The sequence below is a fragment of the Mustela nivalis genome (genome assembly GCF_964662115.1).
Source record: "Mustela nivalis genome assembly, chromosome: 13".
Lineage (NCBI taxonomy): Eukaryota > Metazoa > Chordata > Mammalia > Carnivora > Mustelidae > Mustela > Mustela nivalis.
In genome coordinates this window covers 72,702,128-72,729,176 of record NC_139032.1, presented here as the reverse complement: position 1 = coordinate 72,729,176, position 27,049 = coordinate 72,702,128, and the positions used below count along the sequence as shown (strand labels likewise).

Sequence of the window (27,049 nt, the reverse complement as noted above, 5' to 3'; positions counted from 1 at the left end):
TTTTTATTGAGAGTAAATAAAACTGCAAGAAAGTAGGAGATACGTAACTTAAATGAAATGTACAAATTCCTCAAAAGACAGAAAATATTAAGTGACCAAAACTGACATGAGTTAGAAAGTTATCCTTTTCATAAAGTGTTTGTTTAAGATTAGTATTATTTGTTCCTTAAATCTTTGATAAAATTCAAGATAGCTATTTGTGGTAAAGTTTTAAATTATGAACTCAGGTTTTAAAAAATAGATCCTGTGTTAATTCAGATTTTAAATTTCTTTAGCTGTATCCCACAGATTTTCATATACTGGTGTGTGCAAGTGTGGGGGAGATGCAGAGGGAAAGAATCTCCAAGCAGACTCCCAGCTGAGCTAGGAGCTGGAGACAGGGCTGGATCTCACAACCCATGAGATCACCACCTGAGCGAAAGCTGAGAGTTGGATGCTTAACCGACTGAGCCACCCAGACACCCCTGTTATACTGGGTTTTTACTTTCACTCAGTTTAAAATATTTTCTTTTGTGATTTCTCCTGTGACCCATGGTTGTTTCTAAGTGTGTGGTTTAATTTGTAAATATTTTAGGTTTTTCCAGATATCTTCATGTTACTCTTTTTTTGTGTGTGTGTTACTCTTTTTTAAGGTTACTTTGTATTGTATCATTTCAGTCTTTCTACATTTCCTGGAATTTGTTTTAATGTCAAGCATATAGTATGTATGAATGGTCTATATACATTTGAAAAGAGTGTATAGTCTACTTTTGTTAAGTGTATTGCCTTATAAATGTCAATAAAATAAGCTGTTTGAAAATTCAAGTCTTTTGGGTGCCTCAGTTAGTAGAGCGTCCAACTTTTGATCTTGGAGGCTGTGTGTTTCAGCCCCACGTTAGGTGTATAGATTACTTTAAAACAAAGAAAATTCAAGGAGCTCCTGGGTAGCTTGGTCGTTAAATATCTGCCTTCGGCTCAGGTCGTGATCCCAGGGTCCTGGGATTGAGCCCTGTGTTAGGCTCCCTGCTTGGCGGGAAGCCTGCTTCTCCCTCTGCCACTCCCCAACTTGTATTCCCTCTCTGGCTATCTCTCCTCTTTCTCTGTGTCAAATAAATAAAATCTTGAAAAAAAAATTCAAGTTTTCTGATGTATTTACTGATTTTCTTTTTGTTCTGTTAAGTACTGAAAGAGGAGAGAATTGGCATTTCCATCCATAATTACAGATTTTTTATTTCTTTGTAGATATGTCAGTTCTTGCTTCATTGTGTAGGGTGTCCCTCACTTTGAATTTAATCCATTCCTTTGTGTCTCGATTTAGGTTGTGTGTTTTTGGCAGGAATACCCCAGAAATGATGTTTTTTCTGAGTGTATTATATCAGAAGGCAAATGGTGTTGATTTGTTCTTACTTGTAGTGTTAATTTTGATACTTGGTTAAGGTTGCATTTGCTAGGTTTTCCACTGTAAATTTATTGTTTTTCCCTTGAAAGTTTGGTTGATCTAACTTGCAAAGCCATCTGGGCCTGGGTTGGGAGTAGAAGATGGGAAGTCTTTATTTATTGATTCAACATCTTTAACTCATATGGTTTAATTCAAGTTGTTTCCTCTCACAGTAATTTTGGAATTTTATATTTTTCTAGGAATGTATTCATTTGATTATTTATTTCATAAGTTTATTCTGTAGTTTATAATACTCATGTTAATTTTTAATCTCTGTAGGCTTTATTTGTTCTTTTTTTTTGTTCTGAATTGTTTCTTTTGTCTTTGATCTGTTATGCCAGAGGCCCAGGTATTGTTTTAAAAGAATCAGTTTTTGGTTTTTATGGATCTTTAAGAGATTTTCAGTTCTTGATTTCATGGTTTTCTGTTCTTTAAAATTTTTTCTTCTTTCATGTTTGTTTGGGTTTGTTCTCTTGCTCCTTTCCTAACTTCTTTGAATTGGATAATTAATCCACTAATTTTTTAATTTCCTGTTTCAACTGTAAATTTATCTTAAGGAATTAAATTTGGAAACCACAAGTTTGTGTTTTCATTTCATTATATCAAGTATTTTTACAGTTTTCTTATAATTTAAAAAAAGTCCTTTTTAACTCAGGGTTGTTCACTGGTGTTAAAATTTTAGTTTCCAGACATTAGCTACTCTTTTGTTATTGTTTCTATTTTTATTGTAGAGTTTCTGTCCAGTGTATTCTTTTAGATTATATTGAGATCTTTTTTTTAGGAACTAATGCAGGAATTGGCAAACTATGACCCAAGGGCTAAATAGAGTTCACTGCCATCTGTTAAGCTTAAATGCTAAAATGGCTTTTACCCTTGCAAATAGTTTAAAAAAAAAATACTGTATCTTGTGATAAGTGAAAATTAGATGAGATTTGAGTCTCAGCGTCTGTAAGTGACGTTTTATGGAAGACAGTCATGCTTAATCGTTTTCATATTGTCTGGTTGCTTTTGTATAGTTGTGGCAGAGACCGTATGTTCAGCAAAGCCTTAAATACTTAATATTTGGCCCTTTACAAATCAAGTTTGCCCATCTGACACAGTATCTTTTTTTGTAAGTGTGTTTTCTTAGTTGGATGTCTGTTTCTGTAGTCATTGGATCTATTAATTCAAGTTATTGATTGTATTTGTTTTTTTCTGGTCATATTTTATATGTTTGTTCTATTAGTTTGTAAGAGGCATGTATTAACATTTCAACTCAACTGTTGATTATCTTTTTTCCCTATTATATTTCATCATCATGATGATGACCCAGAATTTTAAAGATTTTATTTATTTATTTGACAGACAGAGATCACAAGTAGGCAGAGAGGCAGGCAGAGAGAGAGAGGGAAGCAGGCTCTCTGCTGAGCAGAGAGCCCGATGCGGGACTCGATCCCAGGACTCTGAGATCATGACCTGAGCTGAAGGCAGTGGCTTAACCCACTGAGCCACCCAGGCGCCCCTTAATTTTGGATTATACATACTTCTCATTTTCTTTAGGACTCAACTTTTTTTTCTTTTTCTTTTTTTAAAAGATTTTATTTATTTATTTGACAGATAGAGATCACAAGTAGGCAGAGAGGCAGGCAGAGAGACGGGGAAGCAGGCTCCCTGCTGAATAGAGAGCCCGATGCTGGGCTCCATCCCAGGACCCTGAGATCATGACCTGAGACGAAGGCAGAGGCTTTAACCCACTGAGCCACCCAGGTGCCCCGAGGTTTTAGCTTTGAGTCAAACTGTGGACGGGACATGAGTGAAGGAAGCCTACCATTCTCTTGTTGCAGGGCAGAATGTAGCAACTATAAGGATAAAAAATAAAAGTGAAGCTGGCAGAGGCAGGGAAGGAGAGCACAGATTACTTTTCCTAACAGTTTTGTCTTTCAAAATGGAGAAGTAAGAGGTGGTCAGATTGACAAAATAAACAATAAAATTATGAAGTTTAGTATTTAAGATTTAAAGGTAACTTATTTAAGAATTAAAATTAATAGCATATATTTCAAACATTAAGAGGACAAGAAAATAGAAAAGTTTAATAAGAGATAAATTTTTAAGTTTTAATATTAGAGTTGGTGTTTTAAATTTTTATTTTTCTAAAGACTTTATTTGAGACAGAGAACAAACTGGGGAGGGGTGGGGGGGGGGAGAGAGAGAGAGAGAGAGAGAGAGGAGCAGATTCCCTGCTGGGCAGGAAGCCATTACGATGCAGGGCTTGATCCCAAGACCCTGAGATCATGACCTGAGCCCAAGGCAGATGCTGAACTGACTGAGCCACCCAGGCACCCTAAGTTGGTTTATTTTTAAAGTTGATAACTCAGAAGTAGTGGTGTAACCATATTATCTAGGGTTATAGGGACAACCATTACAAAGTCTGAGAACTATTTAAAGATTAGGATTGGGTGGAGGGATTTGCTTTATCATATAAACTTCTTTATAATAGTTGATATAGGGCATGTATTTGATGAAAGTAAAAATTCATAAATAAAAGTTAAGAGAACAGAGGTAGTTCAACAAAAAATAAGTTCAGTCATATGTATATAGGAGAAGTCTCATGTGCAGTGTTGCCCTCCTAGTGTTTCCCCCAAAGGTAATAATTTTATTAGCTTTTCATTTACTTTTCTGATACCGTTTATGCAAGTAAAGGCAAGTATACATCCCAGGACCCTGAGATCATGACCTGAGCCAAAGGCAGAGGCTTTAACCCACTGAGCCACCCAGGCGCCCCGAGGTTTTAGCTTTGAGTCAAACTGTGGACGGGACATGAGTGAAGGAAGCCTACCATTCTCTTCCTCTTCCAGTACAGAAGGCAGCATATTTATATACACTGCTCTTCACTTTAATTTTCTCAACAAAGCAGAGGGAATTTTCCTCAGAGTTTCCCCTTTTCTAATTTTTTAAAGAAGATTTTATTTATTTTAAAGTAATCTCTACACCCATTGTGGGGCTTGAACTTAAAATCCTGAGATCAAGAGTCACGTGTTCTGCGTACTAAGCCAGCTAGGCATCCCATTCTAGTTTTTTTTTTTTAAGATTTATTTATTTATTTATTTGTCAGAGAGAGAGAGAGAGAGAGAGAGCGAGCGAGAGCGAGCACAGGCAGACAGAGTGGAAGGCAGAGTGGAAAGCAGAGGCAGAGGGAGAAGCAGGCTCCCTGCGGAGCAAGGAGCCCGATGTGGGACTCGATCCCAGGGTGCTGGGATCATGACCTGAGCCGAAGGCAGCTGCCCAACCAACTGAGCCACCCAGGCATCCCCCATTCTAGTTTTTTTTAACAGCTGCAGAATATTTTGTGGATATAGAAGTTAATTCATTAGGTCCTCTGTTGGTGGACTCTTAAGTTATTTACAATACTGTGCTATAATGAACAGTTCCTAATGAATAATCTTTATAGATATTTCCTGTATATGCAGGTGTATCTGTGAAGTAGAGTCTTGACATGGGATTGCTATATCAAATTTTAAATATGTTGCAGGTAAATAATACCAGAAACTCCATTGGGAGAGTACTATTTTGCATGACTATGTTCTTGGTGAGATTATGCTGTTGAACTTTTGGATTTTTGCCAGTCTTACTGGTGAGAAATGTTATCTCGGTTTAAGGTTTTTTTTTTTTTTTTTTTTTTAAAGATTTTATTTATTTATTTGACAGAGAGAGACACAGCAAGAGAGGGAACACAAGAAGGGGAGCAGCAGAGGGAGAGGGAGAAGCAGGCAGGCTTCCTGCAAAGCAGGGAACCCAATGCAGGGCTCTGTCCCACGCCCCTGGGATCAGGACCTGAGCCCAAGGCAGATGCTTAACGACTGAGCCACCCAGGCGCCCCTAATGTTTTGATTTTTAATATATGAGTGAGTGAGGTAGAGCGTATTTATATATCTTTAAGGGTGGTTGTATTCCCCTTTCTTTTGGGTGTTGGTTCTCGACCTTTGCTTATTTTTAGTGTAACTGGATTTTGAATCATGATACTGGGCTCTCCCTATTCAAGACTCATAAAAGAATTCATTCATGGGTTTTGTTTTGTTTTGTTTTGTTTTAAATACTGGTGTGATAGGGGTCCGTGGGTGGCTCAGTTGGTTAAGTGGCTGCCTTCGGCTCTGGTCATAATCCCAGGGTCCTGGGCTTGAGCCCTGCATTGGGTTCCCTGCTCAGCGGGGAGCCTGCTTCTCCCTCTCCCTCCATCTGCTGCTCCCCCTATTTGTGCTCTGTCAAATAAATGGGTAGAATCTTTTGAAAAAACTAATAGTGTGATTATTTTTCATATTTAGATTTTTATTCATTTAGAGTTTATGCTGGTGTATGGTGTGTGTGTGTGAGATATGGGGTCAACTTTATCTTTTTCCAAATGGCTATCCAGTTTTCCAGATATCATTTATTATAAAGTCCACCTTCTCTAAATTGATGATAGATTTTAGTACTTTAGCTGTTGCAAAAGTAATGTGACCATAGGTATAAAACCTGGTCATTCTAATTGTCAGTTAACCTCTGAGAGAACAATAGGCAAAGTGGGAGGGAATCTTCCTTCTAAATAATAATAGCTACTAAGTCCTTTATGTGTATTTTTGTGTGTAATCATCACAGCACTATGAGGAAGGTGTTTTTATTTTCCTCATCTCAGACATGGAAACAGGAGCAGAGAAAGCAAATAATTTATCCTTCATTTAGAAAGTAGTGGAGTCAGAACTTAAATCCAGAGAGAGATTCCATAGGCCTATGCTGTTTTAACACATTTAACTCTACAACACTGTCCAGTCTCTGATTGTAGTGGAGGCAACAAACACAGAGTCTCCTATTTCTCCCTCTTTCAAATTTATTGCTAATGCTGCTGCAGCAGCAAAGGTTGTAGAGATGGAACCGCAACTAAAGTGTGTCTGGGTTCCAGCCTTACCAGAGAGCTGCAAGAAAAGTTAAGATTAGTTTGACCATTTAGGATTGTCAATGTACAGAAAATAGTTAATGTAGCCAACTGGAGACTGCTGTCCTTAGGAAGGCTGTTTGTAAGTTGGTGCTTGGCTAGAGTCGCGGCTGGTAAACAGTTCCCTGCATTGATATGACTTGTCCTTAAATGATAAGAATGTCTTACTGTTCTTAGAGTGTTTGTGTAAATGATACGGTTTATACTTTCTGGGAGTCTGGAATTTGGGTACATGCTAGGCAGAGGGTATCTGGGTGACCAGCTCCCCATAAAAACCCTGGGCAATGAATTTCTAATGACTTTCCCTGGTAAATAGCTTTCCACAAGTGTTAACCACAATTCATTGCTGGAGGAATTAAGTATGTGTGGCCTCACTGGGCGAGAATTCTTAGCTTGTACTTGGTGTCGCCCAGATTTTGCTCCATATACCTTTCTTCTTGCTTGCTTTGCCTTGTATCCTTCCATTGTAATGAGTCTTAGCTGTGAACACTTTATGCCAAGTCTTCTGAGTCCTTTTAGAGAATTACTGAACATGGAGTTGGTCTTGAGGCTAATTCTAGACATCGACATTAAAATGTTTGTTTTGATTTGGGCGATAGGGGTATGTGTGTATATGTAGGTGGGAATTGGAGAGAGGGAGAAAATGAAGGATGTATATAGAATTTGAGATTTTTATAACTTTGGGGAGTTAGCAGTAACAGGAGCTGACACCAGAGAAGAGTTTCCTCCTTTACACATTGAAGGAATACTGGCAGATTAACAGTGCTTTGTGCTCAGTCATTACTGCAGACAGGAACTTCATTCAGCCTCTGTTGCTAATGATGACCTGTGGAGCAATAGCATCAACAACCTAGGAGCAGAATAGTAGCTGCAGAGTCAGCCTTTTTACCTGAGCTAGCACTCCTCAGATTGTAGGATTTGTCATTCAAGAGAGGGCTCCTGCTTATGAAAATAAGACATTTTCTTGAGAAGTTGTGTGAGTGACAATTGTGGGTAAAAGAAGAAAGAGCCAAATGCATAATCATAGGTTTTTAACATCTCTCTTAATTATGCTAGAATAAGTCGACATAACCAGCATTCTATTTACAAGTACTACTTATGCCCCTCTCCCCCAGATTTAAAAAAAAAAAAAAAAAGCATTTTTTTTGTCTTGCTATGTGTCAGTATACAAGAAGTCCTTTGTGAGAAGGAACTTTGCGCATTTATTGTAACATTAGACTAGAAGAGGATAACAAACCTGTGATGTTACCCTAACCTAATACCTTAGATCAAACAGGCAGTATGTGATGGGCTAGATTCGAATGAAAGATGTGTTGGCAAAGCACATGCTCTGTTTTTTATACTGTGGTGCCTATATTGGCTTTAGGGAAATTCATATTCCATATGGCATTTGGTTAATAAGCACCATTATTTTTGGGAATTGTTTTTTGTAGGACAAATATATATATATATATATATATATATATATATATATATTTTTTTTTTTTTTTTTTTTTTAAAGATTTTATTTATTTATTTGACAGACAGAGATCACAAGCAGGCAGAGAGGCAGGCAGAGAGAGAGGAGGAAGCAGGCTACCCGCTAAGCAGAGAGCCCAACGTGGGGCTCGACCCCAGGACCCTGGGATCATGACCTGAACCGAAGGCAGAGGCTTTAATCCACTGAGCCATCCAGGCACCCCTAGGACAAATAAATATTATACTGTTTTATTAGAATCAGAGATGGAAGCATTGTTTCCAGTCTGCTTAAGTAGTAAAGTGTATTTTTTTTTAAGATTTTATTTTTATTTATTTGACAGAGGAGATCACAAGTAGGCAGAGAGGCAGGCAGAGATAGGTGGGGAAGCAGGCTCCCCACTGAGCAGACATGCTGGGATCATGACTTGGGACGAAGGCAGAGGCTTTTAACCCGATGAGCGACCCAGGTATCTGTGTATCTGTAATTTAACTAAGATCAAAAGGAGGTTGGAATACTGCCCTATTTTTGTGCTGCTTTGGAATTCCACTGGGAATTCCATTCACTCTGATTTCTTAATGTTTGTTCTTTAAGGAAACATGAACCAGCTTAAGTCCATATGATGTGGCTCTTATCATATTTATAGGTGCTTATAGTTCACTAAATGATGCAAAAAGAAATTTTACTTTATTTTTTAAAAGAAATTTTAAGAAATATAAAATTAAATAAATGTTTTGTTAACATTTCTGAGATGGCAGTATGGTAATGGTCAATAGAAGAGTTAACCAAAAATCCTCATGAAATGTATTTGATTGAACGATCCATGGAAGGGGTGCCTGGGTGGCTCAGTTGTTAAGCATCTGCCTTTGGCTCAGGATCCCAGGGTCCTGGGATGGAGCCCAGAGTTGGGTTCCCTGCTCAGCGGGAAGCCAGCTTCTCCCATGTTCCCCCGCTCCATTTGTGTCCATTTCTCACTGTGTCTCTGTCAAATAAATAAATAAAGTCTTTAAAAAAAAAATCCATGGTGACAAAATTTTTATTTATTTAATTATTATTTTAAAACATTTTATTTATTTGAGAGAGAGAATATGAGTGTGGGGGGAGAGGCAGAGGAAGAGGGAGAAGCAGAGGTCCGACTGAGCATGGAGTTTGACGTGGGGTTTGATCCCAGGACCCCAAGATCATGACTTGAGATGAGAGTAGACGCTTAATAACTGAGCTACCCAGGTGCCCCAGCAAAATTTTTAAAGTTCACTATTTTTCAAAATGAAAATAACCCCTTTCTCTCTGATTAATTAGTATTTACACATGACAAGTAGAGAAGCCAGATATAATAATCCCTGCTAATATTTAGGTGAATTTGCTTTTCTCAACACAGTAGCTAGAGTGATCTTTTAAAAAGTAAATCAGATTATGTTACTCCTCTGTTCAAAACTCTGTGTCCCTCATTTTACATAGTAACATTTTTTAGAATGGCCTTCAGTGCCACACATTATTACACACCCTCCTAATGTCTTTATTTCTCTTTACCCCTTGCTTACTCCTCTGAGAAGTTGCCTTCTCAGAGTTTTCTAGAATATGCAAGGGATTCTATACCAATTTCTTCTGCCTACAACATTCTTCCCTCAGTTATCTACATAGCTTACTCCTTACCTCCTTTAAGACTTTGCTTAAAGGTAACTTTAAGTCTTTCCTTCACTGCCTGTTTAAAATTGTAATTATCCTCTTCATCTCTGGCTGCTCCTTTCCCTACATTTTAAAAGCATGTATGACTTTATTTATAAAAAGATTATTTTTTATTTATTTGTGAGAGTGAGAGAGAACATGGGCAGAGTGAGGGACAGAGGGAGAATCAGACTCACCTCTGAGCCTGGAGTCTGATGCCAGACTCAATCCCAGGACTCAGGGACCATGACCCAAGCCAAAGGCAGATGCCCAACCAACTGAACCACCCAGGTGCCCCAAAAAGCACTTTTAACTTTAAAAAGTATTATGTAATTTAAAGTTTTTTGATTATTATCTGTTTTATTCTGCAAGATTGTAAGCTCCGTACATTAGGGGGAGGGTTTTTTCCATCATTCACTGGGATTTTCCCCAGAAGTTAAAGACTTGGCTCTCATAGTTGGGTGCTCGGTAAATATTTGTTGGATTTGTTGAATGAAGGAATGTTATTGCTAAGGCAGTTATACACATTGAATTCAATGTGGACTATGCTGTACAGTAGGAACGGAATATTCAAATCAATGGCATTTTGGTTGCATGTCCTGAATTAGAAGGCCTTTGCAGGAATAATTTGTCCTTTAAAGAGTTAATATTTTTTGCTAAGATGCCCATATAAAATGAAGGAATTCAGGATCATTTTAGTGAAATAGGTTCATAAATGGGATTTTTTTTTTTTTTAAAGATTTTATTTATTTATTTGAAAGACGGAGATCACAATTAGGCAGAGAGGCAGGCAGAGAGAGAGAGAGAGGGAAGCAGGCTTCCTGCGGAGCAGGGAGCCCGATGCGGGGCTCGATCCCAGGACCCTGAGATCATGACCCGAGCCAAAGGCAGCAGCCCAAACCACTGAGCCACCCAGGCACCCCTATAAATGGGATTTTGAACATTGCCACAGCTGCATATATGAAGAATTTACCCCATCATTGCCTTTTTATTCTCACTGTTCTAAAATCTCACCAGTGGCAGCTTTGGAAAGGAACATACTACAGATGAACAATGTGGTAACTGTTTTGGGATTGCTGGTGGTGGTAATTGTTTTTTAAGAAATGTGTTTAGGCACGATCACACGATTAGTAGCTGAGGAGTGTGTTTGTGGGAATATGATCTCCAAGTCATTTGTAGGGGTAGAGTTACCAATAATAGGTAGTGCCTTTGGGTTTGGATTTGCTTTGAGTTGGAGGAGGCTGTGAAAGAGTGAATGTTAACAAAAGGCTGAATTAAAAAACAAAACAAGGGGCGCCTGGGTGGCTCAGTGGATTAAGCCGCTGCTTTCGGCTCAGGTCATGATCGCAGGGTCCTGGGATCGAGTCCCGCATCGGGCTCTTTGCTCAGCTGGGAGCCTGCTTCCTTCTCTCTCTCTCTGCCTGCCTCTCTGCCTGCTTGTGATCTCTCTCTGTCAAATAAATAAATAAAATCTTTAAAAAAAAAAAAAAAAAAACAAAACAAAACTTGGAGTTACTGCCTTAGAGTTAATCTGAAAGCTTCTCTGAAAATTCAGTTTATTTCCTTTTTGAAGCAAAAAAGATTTGAACATACGTGCCACGTATAACATTATAGTAGGTTCTGTGGAGGAGGGTATAAAGGTGATTAATCAGGAAACCATAATCAACAAATTGTATATAGTATGGTGAGACTTTACATAATAGCACTTTTGTTTCTATTTATGAAAAAACATAGTTAACAGAGCAGGATTAACGTGTTTTCTGTTCTGGAAAGTGTTCACAAAGCCTCACTAAGACTGTCTGCTAGAAATATTAATAGAGGGGACTACCTTGGCTTTACGGTAGAACTTGGATATTAATTCCAGTATGCAGATTCTTATATTTAAAAAAGAAGTACTAGGATCTTAGACAATTCTGGGGTAATTTTGGTAGCCTCTTTTTTATGGTCATAGAATAAAACAAATGCTATCTGAAATTCATATGCATTTTAAATGTTATCTGAAATTTAACTTGTTAGTAAAGGTTTATTTTCGCAATCTTCCTTACATGTTACTTTAGCAAGTGTTTCTCGGTTGTGTGGATTGCCTTCTATCATATTAATAATATCTCTTCAACACGAACTAAAACCACTTCCCATCAAATTTGATAATGAAGCACTTTATTTGTGCTGCTTAATTATAATATTCCTTTGCTTTGTTGTCATGTGTATTTCATTATTCTTCAACAGGAGAGAACATCAGTAATTGATACTTGAGGCAGCTGATTGGTGTGTTGACTTAGCCAGAGAGCTAACAAGTGCACAGAGCAACTGCTGCACTTATGTAAATTTACTTTGTGTTTCTAAGGAGACTGTTGATCCAGTGTTTTCATACAGCCCACCTCCCGAGATGTCTTCATTATTCGGCTTATTAAAGCCTTTTTGTGTAAGGTTAATTTGTTTGTCTGTAGCACAGGGGTCTTCATCCTGCTTATTTTCCAACCCATCTCTTAAATCATAGTAATCAGCCCTTGTGAGAGATACTCAATTTACCTAGGTATGCATTGCTCTTTCCTTGGTATAATGGAAAATTGCTTTTCAGACATTTAGGATATAAATATTAAGTATAATTTTCAGATTTTTTTTGAACTGTAGTGGTTTGTAATTATAGGTGGTGATGTGTTTTTAGGAGAAAGAATATATGTCTAGGAAAGAAAAGTTGTTTTTTAAAAGAAAGGACTGTTTAAAATAATATGGAACTAATTGAGTTTTTGTTATCTTTTACAGAGCTTTACAAAATAATATGACTTTTGGGATTTGAGCTTTATAATATTAAACAAACCTTTGTTTTCTATAATTTGAAAATTAATTATTGGGGGGGGAAAGCTTAGCCAGTAAAGTTTGATTATCAGAATACTTTTCCTATGACCTCATTTTCAATGTAAGCTCCTTTTGCTCTCCTTGTCTTTTGTTTATCAATCCTGAAATTATTAGGGTCAAAATAAAGTATCATAATTATTTGAGAGATGTGTGGTTTAGTCTACCTGAGGAATAGTCAACCCTTTTTCTGATATAAGACAGGATTTTCAGGTCTGAAACTTTAGGATCAAATCTTGTTTCTTGTGTATTAAGTATAAAAATAAAAACAGCCATTCCAACACTTCCACCTAATTCCCTGATGTTTGCTTTACATATGTGTAATTTTTGGAAAGCTTTTCCTGTTGCTCTTGAAAGATCTAGTAGAATTATCACACTTAAGTGTTTTTATTTTGAAGACTCTGCAGTGTTAATCATTTTCTTATTATTACAGTTTATATTTTATGTGGAAACATTGAATGTGACAGTTGTTATATTAATTTATTTAAGATGTCATATAAATTTAAATTATTGTGATTTTTGTATATGTGTGTACTTGATCACATTTTTAGGCCAAATTTTTCTTTTACAGTTAGAAGTCCAAATGGTAATTCAGAGATTAAGAATAAAGTTTTTAAAAATTTGTTAAATGAATAGTTTTATTATACTTGGTTGATTCATCATTTAACCATGAGAGGAATTAGGCCAGCTGCAAAGTTAGGGGACATGGTCCACAGAAGACTACTCTTATCTGACACTAGGTATAAGTTCTGGGGGTTTCCAGAACCAATGTTGAGGTCCCATAATTTGCTAGAAGGATTTATAGAACTCACTGAAAGCTGTTAGAGTCATGATTACTGGTTATTACAGGGAAAGTATATAGATTTTAGTCTGCTGAGGGAAGAAACACATTTGGCCAAGTCTGGGAAAGTACCAGACACAGAACATCCTTTGTCCTCTCTATATGGCATTAGGATACATTATTTTCCCAGCACCATTGTGTGACAATACTTATGGAGTATTGTCAAATGGGGAAGCTCACTTGTGCTTTAGCAATTAAGTATATTTTTTGTTGAGAAGCTCCTTTATGTAGGCAATATACTGCATTCTAAATGAAGTAATAACGTAGCATAATTCCATGATATCAATAAATTGCAAGTAACACTAATATTAAGAATCCATTAAAAATAATTATGAAGAATATAACAATGTAGCAAAGGCTTACCACTTATAAAAGGATTATAGAGAGGAGCCTAGATTCATATTATAACTTTGCAAAATGCACTTAAAAATGAATTATAAAAATAAAAATCTAGCTATTTAACATCTATAGATTTATTCTGAGATAATTGAATGAGTATGCAAAGTTGTGTAAATAAGGATAGGTATAGTGAAAAATTTTAGTTTTTTTCTTCTTTTAATAGATCTTATCAGTGTTCTGCAGGAAAGGTCCTAATGTCCAGGCTGATACTTTATTCTTTCTCATTCCCAGTTCTATAAATAAATAGAACTTTATTAAATATCCTATGTAATCCTATACAAAGAGGGTTTCAGCTTTATTTATTAGAAATGGATATATATTTTAATAATTTGTTACATAAAATGCGAAAAGCATTGCTTTCAGTTTTTGTTTTTGTTTTTTTTAAAGATTTTATTTATTTGAGAGAGCACACACATGAGCAGTGGGGAGGGGTAGAGGGAGAAGGAGAAGCAGACTCCCCGCTGAGGCTAGAGCCCCATGTGGGACTCTATCCCAGGACACTGAGATCATGACAGGAGCCAAAGGCAGACCTGTAACTGACTGAGCTACCCGGGCCCCCAGTTGCTTTCAGTTTTTAAGCGTGTTTTATCAAAACCAAGTCTTGTATCAATTTTTTAAATCAGTTTTTGTTGTTAGAATGGGGAAGTGACTTTTTTTTTTTTTTTTTTTTACAAAGTTTACTTTATTGAATGTTGCCTTTCACCTTTTGGAGATTATTACCTAGTAATACTTACACTGAATACATGTACCTTTTGAAAATGAGTAATTAATCAACAGTGTTTATTGCAAGTGTTTAAGGGATATCTTTGTATTAGAAATGTTAATCCTCAGAGTAACCCACAAGAATGGGTACCATTATGATTCTTTTTTATAGATGAGCAAACTGAGCCTAGTATCAGACAAAGGTAAGTTTAAGGTGGAGCTGTTCAAACCTACTTATGGTCTACTCTAGAAGACTGTATTTTAAACCACTTTATGTTCTGTGTTTATTACAGTATTTCTATAGTAGTTCTCAGTTGGGTACATGTTAGAGCTTTGGAAATAATACAGGTTTTGCCTCAGCCTGGATCTTCTAGTTAAGAATCTCTGGGGTGGGGACGCCTGGGTAGCTCAGGGGGTTAAAGCCTCTGCCTTCAGCTCGGGTTGTGATCCCGGGGTCCTGGGATTGAATCTGCTCGGCAGGGAGCCTGCTTCCTTCTCTCTCTCTGCCTGCCTTTCTGCCTACTTGTGATCTCTGTCAAATAAATAAATAAATCTTAAAAAAAAAAAAAATCTCTGGGGTGGCGGGGCGCCTAGGTGGCTCAGTGGGTTAAGCTCAGGTCATGATACCAGGGTCCTGGGATTGAGCCCCACCCACATCAGACTGCTCAGTGGGGAGCTTGCTTCCCCTTCTCTCTGCCTGCCTCTCTGCCTACTTTTGATCTCTCTCTCTCTGTCAAATAAATTAAATAAATAAAATCTTTTTTTTTTTTTTTTTAAGATTTTATTTATTTATTTGACAGAGAGAGATTACAAGTAGGCAGAGAGGCAGGCAGAGAGAAGGAGGAAGCAGGCTCCCTGCTGAGCAGAGAGCCCGATGCGGGACTCTATCCCAGGACCCTGAGATCATGACCTGAGCCGAAGGCAGCGGCTTAACCCACTGAGCCACCCAGGCGCCCTATTTTTTTTTTTTTTTTTGAAGATTTTATTTATTTGAGAGAGAGGGAGTGAGAGGGAGCACGAGAGTGGGAATGAGGGGCAGAGGGACAAGCAGGCTCCCCAGAGCAGGGAAGGGAGCCTGATGCAGGATTCGATCCCTGGACTCCAGCATCATGATCTGAGCTGAAGGCAGATGCTTAATTAAGCTATCTGGGCTCCCCAAATAGTATTTATTTTAAACTGGTTATATGATTCTAATGCATAACCAAGGCAGAAAGCCATTACATGTAATGTACCTGGCACTGTGCTATAGACTGTGGGGAAATATAATCAAATATAAGACACAATAATTGACCTCAAAGTAGCTGAAAAAAATCTGTGCATACACATTTGACAAAATATGTGATATTGATAGTTAAACATACAGGAAAGATATATTCTGCAAGTGTGCTAAAATCCTAAAACATACACATTTTAGACAATCATACAATTAAGACAGTCAATTAAGTTCAACCTCTTCATTTGGGGGATAGAAAAATTTTCAAGGATATGGTATTTATTTGTGATCAGTAGGTAAGAATGGATATGTAGTGAAGGGATAGTGTTTGAGATGGGAGAATAGCATAAAGAGGCAAGAATAAAGATGAGCGTCTGGGGCAAATTCCAGGACAGGAGTCCATGAGTAGGAGGTCCAGGTTAGAAAGAGCTTTTAATAGCCATTACAATAAGTTTAGACTTGATTAAATAGTAAGCAGCAGGTAAAACTTTCATGTTAATTGTTGACTGGTGATTTCCTAGTTAGTAAACTAGGTAAAAGTTTATTAAATGAGATAGAAATAGAGCTGTGAGTAACTCAGTTCTCTTCCCAAAATGGAAACTGAAGTGGCATGTGTGCATTAGGAAGACTGCAAACAACTTTTTTTGATTCTTAGCTCTCAAGCACTGTGGGGTCTGTGTTAAAGTTTGACACCTTTGCTAGATGCATTTTAAGTAATCTCCCCTGCGTCCAAGGGAGTGCTTTTCTGAAAGTTTGTTCCTTTCCCCCCTCCAAGGTTTTATTTATTCATTTGAGAGAGAGCAGAAGAGCCAGTGACAGAGCACAGGCAGGGGGAGTTGCAGAGGGAGAGGGAGAAGCTGACTCCCTGCTGAGGATCCCTGCTGAGCAGGGAGCCCATGGGGCTCCATCTCAGGACCCCAGCATCACGACCTGAGCTGAAGGCAGACGCTTAACTGACTATGCCTTCCAGGAGTCCCTGAAGATTTGTTCTTTGTTAGCTTTTTAATACAAAAATTCTAGAGCAAGATTTGGTTCCTTGCAGGAGAGTTTGGTTCTTTGGGTAACTGAAAGGTGTTTGCACTTGTTCTCTTCTCTGTAATGGCTGACTTTCATGAAACTGCTTTATTCTTTTTTTCAATCAGTCTTTTAAATCCTTTGGTAGAATTCTTATTTCCTTTTCCTTTAGCTGCTGTATCCCTTTGTATTTTATTTGGGAGAGGCTGTTATATTTTATTTTATTTTATTTTATTTTTACAAAATCAAATCACTGTTATTTGCTCATAATTTAAAGTTGTGTAATTTTTCTGGTGTATATTGTCTGCCTTTTGCTTCTTTCCTTCCTTTATCCTAGGTATAGATGGCCATAAGTAACTCATATGATTGTGTTTTTGTTTTGTTTTTTGAATATTGTCTGCCGTTGAAGGGATGCCTTCTGGATCAGCACTATATAGGCATGAACTCTGAGAATTAACTGTAGTAGTTCATAGCTTGATCAGTCTTTTCTTATCCCTTACAGGTTGATTCAGCATAGGTGATGGTAATGACTTTTAGGCAGGGAGGAAGTCTCAAGTCAGTAGGAATCCTCTGGCTCAGAATGATGCATTTCTTGTTTCATTGTTTTATTTTGTTTATTTTTTTTTACTTTATATTTGGAAAAAATTTAGAAGTGTAAAGATACTATGGAAGGGTCCTGTGTACCCTTCACAGTTTTCTCTGATGGTTGCATTTTAATTATAGTGCATTATCAAAACAAAGATGTTGATATTGTACAATGCCTATTTATAATTCTTTCATTTTATTGCTTGTGTAATTCACATAACTATCACCTCAATCAAGATACAGAATTGAGGGGCGCCTGGGTGGCTCAGTGGATTAAGCCGCTGCCTTCGGTTCAGGTCATGATCTCAGTGTCCTGGGATCGAGCCCCGCATCTGGCTCTCTGCTCAGCGGGGAGCCTGCTTCCCCCTCTGTCTCTGCCTGCCTCTCTGCCTACTTGTGATCTCTCTCTCTGTCAAATAAAATAAATAAAATCTTTAAAAAAAAAAAAAGATACAGAATTGATCAGTCCCCCACAAAGATCTCCATTCTCGTACCCTTTTATAATCATACCCATTACCTGCCACCAACTATCTCAGCTCCCTTGCAACCACTGGTCTCTTTTTCACCTCTATAATTTTGTCATTTTGAGAATGTTACATAAATAAAATCATAGAACATGTGATTTTTCATTTTGAGAATATGGTTGTTTGATTGTTTTTTTATGTTTCATTTTAAAGAAACCACCAAACTGTCCAAAGTCGCTGTACCCTTCCTGTCAGCAATGTATAAGAGATCCACTTTCTTCCACATTCCTCCCTTGCATTTGATACTGTCATTTTTCCTTATTCTAATTGTTTTGATAGGTGTGTGGTGATGTCATAGTCTTAAATTTTGTTTGAAGTGCTCTCTGTGGTTTTAAAATTTGCATTTCCTTAATGTCTAATGGTGTTGAGTATCTTTTCATGTGCTTAGAGGTCATTTGTATATCTTTGGAGAAAGGACTTTTCAGATGCTTTTTGCCTGTTTTTTACAAATACGTCTTTTTATTATTTAGATTTTGCAAATACTTTCTCCCATTCTCTGGCTTGTCTTTTCATTTTTTTGATAGTGTCCTTGAAGTACATTAGCTTTTTTCTGTTTGTTCTTATTTAAATTCCAGTTAATTAACATACAGTGTACTACTAGTTTCAGATGTACAATATAGTGAGTCAGTACTTCCATAGTTGCCCTGTGCTCTTCACAGGTGCACTCCTTAATCCCCATCACTGTTTATTAAACATGTGCTAATGATGAGGGAGCAGGAGGCTGGCTGAGGACAGAGCAAAAGCTGGCGCCTAGCACCCTCTCTTCACCTGCTCCCCTCCATATGTGTGGCATTCCTCAGGCACCCCTGACTGCCATAAAACGATAAATGGTTCACTTGCAGGGATCACAATCCTGCAGAACAGGAGTCTCCCTTGCTCTACAGATGTCCTAGAGGTCTAAACAGGGAGGTTACCTTATGGATAGCACAAATTTCCAGAGGCAAATAACTCTCGGTTCCTGAAGCCCTAATGTCTCCCTCCCACCATACACTGGAGGAGACTGAGGTAGAAGGGAATGTAAATGATAGCTTCCAGAGGCAAATAACTCTTGGTTCCTGAAGCCCTAATGTCTCCCTCCCACCATACACTGGAGGAGACTGAGGTAGAAGGGAATGTAAATGATAGCAGGATCATAATACCCCACCAAGAATCTCCCAATTATCTTGATGTTAATGCCTGACCTAAAGACGACATTGATCAAGCCATAAGGGCAAGGACTTCCCCCCCCCCCGCCCCCGCACCTTGTAGGCCCTCCCTAACATGTGAAAACTCTGTTGAAACCTCCCATCCCTTCCCCTCACCTTCCCCCAACCGCAAGGTGTATAACATGCCTACCCTCACAACCCGGGGCAGCAGCTCTTCCTGCCCATGGGTCCTGTCCCCGTGCTTTAATAAACCACCTTTGCACCAGCGACGTCTTAAGAATTCTTTCTTTAGTCGTCAGCTCCGAACCTCACCCCACCGAACCTGACTTAGGTTCTTGGACTTCATCACTTCCATCCACTTCCCTCCTGGTAACCATCTCTTTGTTCTCTTTTGTTAAGAGTCTGTTACTTGGTTTGCCTTTCTCTCTCTCTTTCTCTCTCTTTTTCTTTTTTCCCCTTTGCTCATTTGTTTTGCTCCTTAAATTCCACATACGAGTAAAATTGTGTGGTATTTCTCTTTTTGTGACTGACTTATTTTGCTTTGCATAATACCCTCTAGCTCCATCCATGTCATTGCACATGGCAGGATTTCATTCTTTTTTATGGCTGAATAGTATTCTATTGTGTATGTATACCTCAGCTTCTTCTCTTTTTTTCAAGATTTTATTTATTTATTTGACAGAGATCACAAGTAGGCAGAGAAGCAGGCTGAAAGAGAGAGAGGAAGAAGCAGGCTCCCTGCTGAGCAGAGAGCCCGGTGTGGGACTCCATCCCAGGATCATGACCTGAGCTGAAGGCAGAGGCCTAACCCACTGAGCCACCCAGGCGCCCCTATACCTCAGCTTCTTTATCCATTCATTAACTTTTTTTTTTAACTTCTTGAGGAACCTCCATAATGTGTTCCACGGTGATTGTACCAGTTTGCATTACCCCACAGTAATGCAAGAGGGTTCGCCTTTCTCCACATCCTTGCCAACACCTTTTTGTTTCCCATGCTGTTGATTTTAGGCATTGTGACAGGTGTGAGGTGATATCTTCTAGTTTTGCTTTGCATTTTGCTCATGGTAAGTGATGCTGAGTATGTTTTCATGTGTATTTTGGCTGTCGGTATGTCTTCTTTGAGAAAGTGTCTCTGTCTTCTGCCTAGGTTTTAATTGGATTATTTGTTTTGGGGGTGTTGAGTAGTATCCATTCTTTATATATTTTGGATACTAACCATTTATTGGGTATGTCATTTGCAAATACCTTCTCCCAGTCTGTGGGATGCCTTTTAGTTTTGTTGATTGTTTCCTTTGCTGTGCAGAAGCTTTTTATTTTGATGTAGTCCCCATAGTTTATTTTTGCTTTCATATCCCTTGTTTCAGGAGACCTATCTAGAAAGTAGTTGCTGTGGCTGATGGTCAAAGGAGTTAGGATTTTTACAGGGTTTTTTTTTTTTTTTTTTAGATTTTATTTATTTATTTGACAGAGAAGGAACACAAGCAGGGAAGGCGTGAGAAGGAGAAGCAGGCTTCCCACCGAGCAGGGAACCTGATGTGCAGGGCTCCATCCCAGGACCCTGGAATCATGACCTGAGCCAAAGGCAGACACCTAATGACTGAGCCACTCAGGTGCCCTGGATTTCTACTGTTTTTGTGGGTTTTATTTTTTCAGGTCTCAAATTTAGGTCTTTAAACTGTTTTAACTTTATGTTTGTATGTGGTGTATGAAAGTGGTGCATTTTGTTCTTTTGCTTGTTGCTGTCCAGTGTGTCATTTAGTTTTGGCCATATTTCTGAACTCAATAATACAGTAGTATAGTGTATAATCTTTTGTGACTGACTTCTTATGTGACTGACTTAGCATGCTTGTGAGATTTATCTATGTTACTGTATGGAGCAGTAGTTCATTCTTATTGCTATAAATCACTGCATTTACAAAAATCTATCCACTTTGCGAAAGAGAAACTTTTACACTGTTGGTGGGAGTGTAAGCTGGTACATCCACTCTGGAAAACAGTATGGAGGTTTCTCAAAACGTTCAAAATAGAGATACCCAGGGGCACCTGGGTGGCTCAGTGGGTTAAAGCCTCTCTGCCTTTGGCTCAGGTCTGAGTCCTGCATTGGGCTCTCTGCTTCCTTTCCCCTCCCTCTGCCTCTCTCTCTGCCTATTTGTAATCTCTGTCTTTCAAATAAATAAATAAAATCTTAAAAAAAAAAAAATAGAGCTACCCTATGACCCAGCAATCGCACTACTAGGTATTTACCTCAAAGATACAAGTGTAGTGATTGGAAGGGGCACTTGAATCCCAGTGTTTACAGCAGCAATGTCCATAATAGCCAAACTATGGAAAGAACCCAGATCAGATGTCCCTTGACGGATGAATGGATAAAGAAGATATGGGGGGGGTGTATGTGCGTGTACATGTATATCTACATACACACACACATATAACAGAATATTACTCAGCCATCAAAAAAAAAAGAAAAGAAATGTTGCCATTCGCAATGACATGGATGGAAATAGAGGGGAATTAGGCTAAGTGAAATAATTCAGTCAGAGAAAAAATTATTGTATGATTTCACTCCTATGTGGAATTTAAGAAACAAAACAGTAGTATAGGGGAAGGGAGGGAAAAATAAAACAAGATGAAATCAGAGACGGGGACAAACCATAAGGGACTCTTAATCATAGGAAACAAAACCAAAGGTTGCTGGAGAGGAGGGAGTAGGGGAATGGGGGTAACCAAGTGATGGACATTAAGGAGGGCATGTGATGTAATGAGCACTCGGTGTTATATAAGACTGGTGAATCACTGACCTCCGCCTGTGAAACTAATAATACACTATATGTTAAATTGAATTTAAATGAAAAAAATTTCTTCATTTACTTAAAAAGAAATCCGTCCATTCTTTTATTGATAACTGGCTATTTCCTATTTGGCAGGTAGAAATAATGCTGCTGAGAACATTCTCATTTGTTTAGGTACAGATAAATATGCAATCTCCTGAGTTCATCCATAGGAGTAGAATACATAAGGGTTGTAGATTCAACTTCACCGTTATTGAGTCCTATCTTCCAAAGCTGTGCCAGCTTGCACTCCCAACTAATAACATATTCGTTTAGATGCTCCATGTTGTTATCGACTCTTGATATTGTCAGTCTCTTTTTTTTTTTTTTAAAGATTTTATTTATTTATTTGACAGAGAGAGATCACAAGTAGGCAGAGAGGCAGGCAGAGAGAGAGAGGAGGAAGCAGGCCCCCCACTGAGCAGAGAGCCCGATGCGGGACTCGATCCCGGGACCCCAAGATCATGACCCGAGCCGAAGGCAGCGGCTTAACCCACTGAGCCACCCAGGTGCCCCTGTCAGTCTCTTTTAATATCTAGTATTTTATTGTGGTTTTAACCTCATTTCCCTGATGACCAGTGGAATCAAGCATCTTTTCATATGTTTATTGAATATGATAATATTCATTTAGATATAGGTTAGAAAAATATTTGTTTCTGGTTCACTTACAGGGTTGGTGGCTGTTGTGAAGCTATATGTATTTTTATTCTGGAAATTAGGCCAAAAGAGCAGCCCCTCTTGGAATATGCTCCTATTTCAGAGAGAAAAGGGAAAAAATTAGCAGAAACTGCTCTAAAATCTTTTGATGCTTCTGTTTGGATTTATTGAAGGTCATGTCTGTTCATATTCTATAGGCCAAAAAAGCCTATCACAAAACCGTGCTCAGTGTCGGAAGTTCTCTCTCACAGGAGGCATTCCAAGTCACATCATCATGGATGGGGTGAAAAATCCTTTCACAGGAGGAGAAATCACAAATATTCTGAAACAAAAAGTCTGCCACTTTGTTAGGTACCTGTTGAACTGTTGTGGTTTTCTTTTACCTTGACTTTTTTTTGCTAATGAGGTTTTTTTCTGCCTCTGGTTATAAAACCTGGTGGCTCAGTCAGTTAAGCATCTGACTCTGGGTTTCCATTCAGGTCATGACCTCAGGGTCCTGAGATGGATCCTTGCTCAAGGAGTGGGGTGGGGATGGGGATAGCTACTTGAGAGTCTTTCTCCTCCCTCTCCATCCCCCTCTGCTCCTTCTCCGCTCTTACTTGCACTGTCTCTCTCAAATAAATCTTAAAAAAAAAAAAAAAAAAATCAGTAAAACTTGTTGGGATTATATGTAATTGCAGATACTTTCTTCCTCTCTATAACTTGCCTTTTAGATTCCTCATGTCTTTTCTTAAATAAAATTCTTTAAAAAAAAAATTGACATGTAGTATTAGTTTCAGATGTGCAACATTAGATTTTATATTATATATATTGTAAATAAAATTATTAATTTCAATGTCTCATTTGTATTTTTCTTTCATAGTTGTACTTCTGTGTCTTATTTAAGAAAATTTTCCTTACTCCAAAATTATGAAGATACTCTTCTGTTACCTTCTAGAGTCTTTATTGTTATACCTTTTACATTTAAGTGTGCAGTCCTCCTAGAATTAGTGCTTAGTTGACATTTTAACATACTTCTATAAGTCTAGGAAAAAGCTAAAATGGTTTTAGTAGTTTCAAATAAACTCAGTTTACATATAGAAACATATTAATACTAAACTCATGTATATGTAAGAAATATATCTGTTAGTAACACCTCTTTTACCAAATTCTCAGAGATAAAAACATGCTGGGCATGTTTAAATTTTTACTGCTTTTAAACCTGCAGAAATTCATCTTTCTCCATAGCTGCAAGTAGCCAGTGAACCACAGGTTAAGGTATTATCAGGAATATAACAGATGTTCCTTAAATGAGGCCTTAATCTTGGTCCTTCCAGAAGTTGAGATTTTCATTTTAATTTCATCTTGTGTGCTTACTTAATTTCTTCCTCTTGTCCCACCTTGTCTGTATAAATTTCTAGTGAAGAACCAAAGGGAATAATATCTGGATGTTTAATACAGGTTTGTTTATTTTATTTTATTTTATTTTTCAAGATTTTATTTATTTATTTGACAGAGAGAAATTACAAGTACACTGAGAGGCAGGCAGAGAGAGAGAGAGAAGGAAGCAGGCTCCCTGCTGAGCAGAGAGCCCGATGTGGGACTCGATCCCAGGACCCTGAGATCACGACCTGAGCCGAAGGCAGCGGCCTAACCCACTGAGCCACCCAGGCGCCCAATACAGGATTGTTTAAATACTTGTATTTCTATTACGCAAATACATTGGTGGTTTGCCTTTCTTTAGCAAAGGCTGAAGTTTTGTCCTATAGTGATACTTAACACCTAAACATTAAACATCTTTTGGAGAATTATAACTATTCTAATATTTGTGGAATAATTTGAGAATTAAGTTTTATCATCCTGTAGACCAAAATATTTGATCTTAAGAATTGACCAAGTAAGGGCACCTGGGTGGCTCAGTTGGTTGAATGACTGCCTTCTGCTCAGGTCATGATCCTGGAGGCCTGGGATCGAGTCCCGCATGGGGCTCCCTGCTCAGCAGGGAGTCTGCTTCTCCCTCTGATCCTCTCCCCTCTCATGCTCTCTCCCTCTCTCAGTCTGTCTCAAGTAAATAAATAAAATCTTTCAAGTAAATAAATAAAATCTTCAAAAAAAGAATTGACCAAGTTAATCAGTGACATTTGGAAATTGTTTGATTTTAATTCCTTTTTTTTTTTAAAGATGTTATTTATTTATTTGACAGAGAGAGACAACGAGAAAGGGAACACAAGCAGGGGGAGTGTGAGAGGGAGAAGCAGGCTTCCAGCTTAGCAGGGAGTCTGATACAGGACTCCATCCCAGGACCCTGGGATCATGACCTAAGCCACCCAGTATCCCACAATTGGTCAAAACTCTTACATATAGGAAAAAGGAAATTATTTAAACACAAGTTGTTTAAAAAAATCATACACATTAAAGATCATTGTGAACATTAATGAATAAAAAAATCACTGATTATAAAGGATTTGGTCAATGTAGAAATAAGTTGTGACTTTGTGTTCAACTTTAAAAAAATACATAGGTATCAAGAAGTTGGGATGCTTAGCAGGTACTACACTAATGATTTCCATATGAGTACTTAGAAATAAATATGCTGGGGACACGAGTGTGGCTCAGTTGGTAAGTGTCTGCCTTTGGCTTGGTTCATAATCCCAGGGTCCTGGATTTGGGTCCCACATCGGGGTCCCTGCTCAGTGGGGAGCCTGCTTCTCTTTCTCCTCGTCCCCCACTCGTGCTCTCTCTTTCTGACAAATAAATAAAATCTTAAAAAAAACAAAACCAATTTCAGGGTGCAACCCCTAAATGTGATTTCTGGTACTTCAGATATAACATCTGTTCATAACAGGGTTGCAGGATTATGTCCCCCATTATGTGATAGCAATATTTCTTTCTTTCTTTCTTTCTTTCTTTCTTTCAATAACAACCATGTGGCTATGCAGTAATTTTTCTTCTGTAAAATTTACTTCCAACCTTTATTTAGATTTTGTGATTCTTGAGGACTTCGCCTTAAATGCCTTGACCTTCAGACAAAGTAATATTATTAACTTATGATAGTTTTAGTAGTAAACGTGGACCATTATCCAGGGCTCATTTTATTAACATAGTATTTATTGGTCTTGCTTTTCAGCGGGGATCTGATGAGCTTCTCTCTTCTGGTGTCATTAACGGACCTTTTACCATGAACAATTCTACTCCTACAGGTGTGTATGGTGAGTTTTCACTTTTTCAAAATCTAAAATGTTTTCTTTCTGTGAGTTTCAAAAAAAATTTTTTTTTACTGTGTTTCTTTGCTCATATTACAAACATATCTTGAAGTCCATTATTTATAAAAAAAACTAAAATTTATTGCAGTCAAGCTCACATAAGTGAAATTACCAATTGTAGATCTTAAATTTTAAGAATTTGGATCTAATTTAATAATTACTTTTTTGATTGATCTTCTTTGTGTTTTTTAGTTGTGATAAAACTGTCAATTAGTTGGTGATCCAGAACAACTGATAAAAGCTGGATTTAAAAGCCTGTGTTGAATGATGGTTTAGCATATTAGAAGTATTAAAACTATAAGATCACATGATTTTTTAAAAATTGGAACATAACTTACATTCCGTAAGTTACCATGTGGTTTAAAAATAAATGTTCTTGAAATTTGGGGACTGTAAAATGAACTGGTGGAGTATAGTTAAGAGGCTCTTACTGTACAGAATATCCCAGTTAGGGATGGTAATTTGTACTGTACCACTAACCGTTGTGATAGAACAAAAGCATTCACAGAAGGTGAAATTGATAATAGCTGGTGACTAATTGAATGTTTGAATAAGGGATTCCATCAATGATTTATTTCCAGGTTTGGACTTGGATAATTGGGTAGATGAATGGTGGTGCCATTTATGTAGAATATATAGGAAGAAGTTGGACAGCATAACAGGTTCAGATTTTTATATGTTGAATGTGAGGTTCCTTTGCAACATCCAAATGGAAGTGTTGGGTAGTCACTGTATTCTTCTGGTCTCACCATCAGGAGAGAAACTTGGAAATTAGCATCATCCACAGTTGAAAAGGCATGAAGAGTGGAGAGTTTCAGAAAAGGCCAGATATTTATTTATATATAAAAATTTTATTTATTTATTAGAGAAAGAGTACAAAAGACTATATAAGCAGGGGAGAGGGAGAAACAGGTTCCCCACTGAGTGGGGAGCCCAGTGCAGGGCTCAGTCTCAGGACTGTGGGATCATGACCTGAGCCGAAGGCAGATGCCCAATGAACTGAGCTACCCAGGTGCCCCTGAAGGCCAGATTTTTATCCAAATGTTTTTGGGGTTACAGGGAATAGAAAATGAGTGGACCTCACTTTCCAGACCCTGAGCAATATGGTGTTTAGGAGAATGAATGGCTTTTTTGTGAGGATTGTATAAGAGAAGTAGACTAAGTTCTATTAAGGCAAAAGATGCAATGAAAATTCATGGAAGAGATTAAGAATATATGGGAATTAGTTAACCATGGTACACTGTTCTACAGTACTAAATGGAAAGGTTTTGTGGACAGGACAGCAGCAGAGGACTTGTTCTCGTAGAAATGTGAACAGAGTAATCTGAGCATGAAACTAAAGTGTTTTCTCAAACTTGAGCTGGCATCAGAATCACCTGGAGGGCCTGTTAAAGCATAGCTGTTGAGTCCATATCCAGAATTTCTAATAAAGTAGATCTGAGGTGGGTCCTCAGAATTTGTATTTGCACAAGTTTCTGGGTAATAGTGATGTTGCCTTGAGGAACCATATTTGGATACTGTTGTATGAGGAAATACTAGAATCTAAAGTTTCTAAACCTAATT

At 37.9% G+C, this 27,049-nt stretch overlaps 1 protein-coding gene across 50 annotated transcripts in view; it reads left to right on the top strand.

Moving 5' to 3' along the window:
* PTBP3 (polypyrimidine tract binding protein 3) overlaps positions 1–27,049 on the top strand; it is a 141,416-nt gene that overhangs the window by 15,011 nt on the left and 99,356 nt on the right. For 27 of the 50 annotated variants that reach the window (XR_014302315.1, XR_014302317.1, XR_014302318.1 and 24 more), the window contains one exon: positions 25,351–25,423. Coding sequence is in view for 9 of the 50 variants with exons in the window: in XM_082696942.1 (XP_082553068.1) it covers positions 25,351–25,423 (73 nt within the window). In the remaining 41 variants the exon portion in view is untranslated. Of the gene's footprint in view, positions 1–25,350; positions 25,433–27,049 lie in introns of all 50 variants that reach the window. The other 23 variants (XR_014302314.1, XR_014302316.1, XR_014302320.1 and 20 more) reach the window with 1 other exon arrangement.